This window comes from Rhagoletis zephyria, unplaced genomic scaffold (assembly GCF_001687245.7).
Source record: "Rhagoletis zephyria isolate East Lansing unplaced genomic scaffold, Rhagoletis_zephyria_1.1 Rzeph_scaffold_21029, whole genome shotgun sequence".
NCBI lineage: Eukaryota > Metazoa > Arthropoda > Insecta > Diptera > Tephritidae > Rhagoletis > Rhagoletis zephyria.
Window position 1 is genome coordinate 3,526 of NW_016178087.1, and position 4,546 is coordinate 8,071.

At 37.1% G+C, this 4,546-nt stretch overlaps 1 protein-coding gene across 1 annotated transcript; it reads right to left on the bottom strand.

The window, feature by feature from the left end:
- Positions 1-1,100: 1,100 nt before the first annotated feature.
- Positions 1,101-2,591, bottom strand: LOC108380983 (large neutral amino acids transporter small subunit 2-like; the record flags this gene model as incomplete). Its single annotated transcript, XM_017637388.1, is given in 3 exon segments — positions 1,101-1,695; positions 1,785-1,935; positions 1,937-2,591. Coding segments are annotated over 3 exon segments (809 nt in total), but the record flags the coding sequence as incomplete, so codon positions are not given.
- Positions 2,592-4,546: the final 1,955 nt, after the last annotated feature.

Genomic DNA, 4,546 nt, shown 5'->3' on the forward strand with positions numbered 1-4,546 from the left:
GGAGCCTCTACAGTGTAATCCGGCTTACTTACGTATGTACATACCTACAGACATACGGTGGCGAGAATGTAAATAGGGAAGGCAAATTGTGGTAAGTTTCGGCTATTTTTCTTTGTTAAAAATGTTAATTTTTTTTTAATGAAATTAAAGCTTACTATCTTAAAAAAAAAACCATGTAAATCAATTTTGCAAACTTTGTAGAACATTTATAAAAATTCGACGAATTTTAACAAATGTTCATACAAATAAAATATTAAATTAACGCAAAGAATGCTAAAATATCTCTTCCTTATTTATATTTTCGCCACTGTATGCACACCTAGTAGAAAANACTCTCCTACATCGGATTTATACATTCGTATACATAGTATGTCTATGTATGTATTTTTCACATTTATAAGGTGGGGAATTAATTCAATTCGATTGTTTTCGTTTTCTAATTCAAAACCGAACTTTTGAAGGCACACAAATCTTTCCACATATTGGATTTTCTAGGCACCCCATTTCGTTGAAAGGTCTTTACCGACCTCTATACAATACCACTAATTTATTCATGCGTTTGTCCCTAAACTTTGTCACAGTAAATTACGCTACTGTCATTATTCTGGTAATTCGTCTTAGTTTAACTTAACCTATAACTCAACACTTAAAAACTAATCGAACTTTTCTTGGTTTGGCATACAAATAAAGAATTTTGAAGCACCAAAGATTAATCGCTTGTGACAGACCGGTCAGCCATTTCACTGGTCGATGTATGGTTAGGTAGTAGATGGGAATGCCGGAGAGTATAATGTAGTGCCTACACCCACTTCGATGGGTGACTGGAAAACGGATGAGATCACAAGAAAGAGACACGTCAGCAGATAAATGATTGGTAGGGCGAGGCTGACGCGAATGGGACGTTCTGTTTTCGGTTGCTTATAACGCAACCATAGCAAAGCCAGACACGGAGAGTAGCGTGAAGAGCGCTTCCACGTAGCTGACATAGTTGATGAGCGAATATACGTCCTTGATGAAGAGCAGCACTAAGGTGATGACACACTGCGGAGGAGCTTCAAAATTACAGCAAATAAAAACTAATAAATAATTTCCACACTCACCAGAAAGATAGCGATGGCACAGGCGTCAAACAATTCACATTGATGAGTGAAATTGCCGCAGGCAAATGACCATTTCGTGCACCGACAAAAAAGAGACGCGAAGAGGCAAATATGGCACCGTTTAACGAACCAAAAGTCGAGCAGGCGACAAAGAACGGCATGAGCCAGGACATGAAGCCGAGCATTTTATCGCCAAAAGTCACGGCGACTGCGTCCGAAGACAACATCTCCTCTGGCGAGAGCACCGAAAAATAGGAAATATTTGTCACCACATAGATTAGCGTCACCACCGGCATGGAGATGCATATGGCACGTGGCAGATTCTTGTATGGATCCTTTAGTTCTTCTGTGACAAAATTCAAATAATTCCAGCCAGAGTACGAGAAGAGACCATTGTAGAAAGCGAGCGCTATCAAACCGGGTGCAGTGAAGGTGCCACGCATTGGTTCATCCCACTGCTCTGTGTGGCCGGCGAAGAGATACCATGCGCCAGCAGCGACTATCACAAGCAATGCGAATACCTTGGTGCCGGTAAAGATGTCGGTGACACGCGTCACCCAACGTACGTTGTAGCAATTGATGACTGTCAGAATACCTGAGCGAGAAAAGAAGTACAAAACAAAAAAATTGTTAAAATCTTCTCATACTTAGTTATTGGGCAGTGCGGTATATACGAAATCTTACATGTCATCACGGCTGCCAACAGTTGTACCGCCGCAATGGGCGCATCGCATGACGGCCAAAATGGTTGCAGCAAATATTGTGCGAATGTGAGCGCTGTTATGGCATTTCCAGTTGGTACGAGTACAAGCAGCGCTACCCAGAGATATAGGAAGAGCGGGCAGTGGACCAAACGCTGTGCCGATGTAAGCATAATCGCCGCCAGATTTGGGGATCATTGTACCTGAAATAGAGGCAGAAAGTAGAAAATTAATAAAAATCGAAAAAACCTCGTGTGTCGCATATTTCCCCTATTTTTCCCCCACCGTAGATCCGGCCCTGGTAATTAAGTTATGAACACCATTTGCCGCACTCTCCGTATGTACCCGTAGTTGGCAACGCATAACAACGTTGCAAAGAGATGCCATCTAAGAGAGCATTTTAGCAAAAAATAAGGCAGTGCGCTCTTAAGCTCTTTACAGTCTTTTAAGCGCAGCATGCAAATATAATAACAATGTGTGTTTGTCTATACACTTATAAATAAGTTCAAACACTATGTTTAAGCAAAAATATAGCCACAAAAAACCGGCACTAGTAAAAACTCCAAATGCCTGTGGCGACTTAAAACTTTAGAAAAACAGATGTGCATAGTAACAATTTTTTATTTTCTTTTTATACCCGAGCGCATTTGTGCACAAGGGTATTATTACTTTGCTCACAGAGCGGTTGTTTGTAGCAATTTAAAAGAATAGAGTTTGGAATATATATGTACATAGACATATCGCTAGCTTAGAGTGAAAAGTAGCTAAGTCCCAATTTAAAAATTTTACAGGCGAGGAATGATAATAATATAATATTAAAAGATTTCGTACGTTTTTGGCCTTATCGAATTTTGGGAGCATCCTTTGGACTTAGCAAATTTTCCTTTCATTGAATATGAACGAGAAACTATAAAATAAGGTCCTTTAACCCTTTCGAAACGATAAATTTTTAATCTCTATAGCCTCCTGTATGAAAATATGAGTTTTCATAGAAAGTTGCCTTAGTAACTTTCACTCTAAATTAAAAAAAAAAAAAACAAAACACATTCGACAAAAAAATAACAAATTCAAAAGTCAACGGAATTTTTTACCAACTTGAAACTTGTTCTTCATTATATTACAAAACTTTATATCAAAAGATTGTGATTAAAAATTTGTATAGTTATTGTACAAACCGCCGTAATTACCAACAGAGTCGACTTTATTTCGACTATGAATTTGTCCCATGGTTTTTATTGTATAACCAGGGGCCTCTTTCATAAAGCGTCAGTGATAATTTTGTAACGACAGGCATTTTCCATGTTGTCAGTTTGCTGGGTGTTTTGTTTCATAAAAATAATTGTCACCACCTCACAAATTCCATGGGAAATTCCATTGAAAAAGGGACAAATTGTCATTGTCGGGCTTTAAAATTGTCGTTGACAAAATTGTCGCCAGTCATATGAAATTTCTTCGTAAATCATATGTAATAACTGCATTTGCATTATGTGTTTTAGTTTTAAGAAATTATTGAAAAGTGATAAAATGCGCGCAATTGCCATATAAATAAATTTACAAAACTCTCCTGTGAAAGCTTTCCGAAGGAGCTATTTGGTTTTGTCGCTATTGTCAGAGTGACAATTGGCAGCACAATTGTCGACAATATTCCATAATATCACTGTCGGTTTCCAAACATTTTCACAGTTGCCTACAAGCGTATATGAAACCGAAAAAAAGTCGCCGACAATTCTGCCAGTGAAATTTTATAGAAGAATCGACAATTGTCGCACCAGTCACTTTTATGAAATAGGCCCCAGCTAGAATTTTATAAACAAAAATAATAAAAAATTAAATAAACAAAAAACAAATAGTCAACACTAGACAAAATATCGCACTCCCATTATTTTGTGTGTGTGTACATAAATAAATATCAGTGGTGCTCAACGTCAGTCTATTCACTTTGTCTGATTGTGTGGAGGCAACTTTTCGTTGCCAACTCTTTTCGTTAACACACATGTTTTTTTTTTCTATTCCCCTAAGAAATTAATACCAAGCCTTGAAGTGTTCTTGTTTGGGCAAAAATCAATTCACTATACAACAAAACCAAATTACTGTATTTATCTCTAAAAAGGAATTGATAGATTGATTATTTCAATTTCGTAATGACCTAAAAACATGCTAAACGGAAATTCCAACGGAATGGCCTACCCTATATATGTTTGTACATTAGAAAATATAAATACATACATATCTACGCACAATGCACATACAAACGTAGGCATTTGGGCACAAACTTTCGGGCTGATGTAAGTTCTTTGAAGTGACATAGAGGTCGTTGCATCATGCTTGCTGTCTTCAGTAGTGTTATCTAAATATTTGGGTGTTTCTTAAATTTAACTCAATTCTACGCTCGCTCATACTTTTTACGGGACCACCGTTGTCGAGTGGCTAGAGGTGCGCACTACCACTCTGTAAGTATAGGATTTGACCATAAATTAGCGATAACATTTTTGTTTTTCAAGAGTATCATTAGTGAAGTAAGAGGTTCATAAACATTTCGCACATAGTTATGCCAATATATATATAAGTGAATGTGGAGGTGCTGAGTTTCTGCTTAATCGTTTATAAATTTAATTAATTTTATCTAACAGTATTAGCTCTTTCGTTCACGTGTGCCTCTGCCACTTGTCAATAAATTTATTGTTTATACCAGTATATACATATGTACATTAGACCGTTCGTTATTTTAACTATTTTTTTAAATAT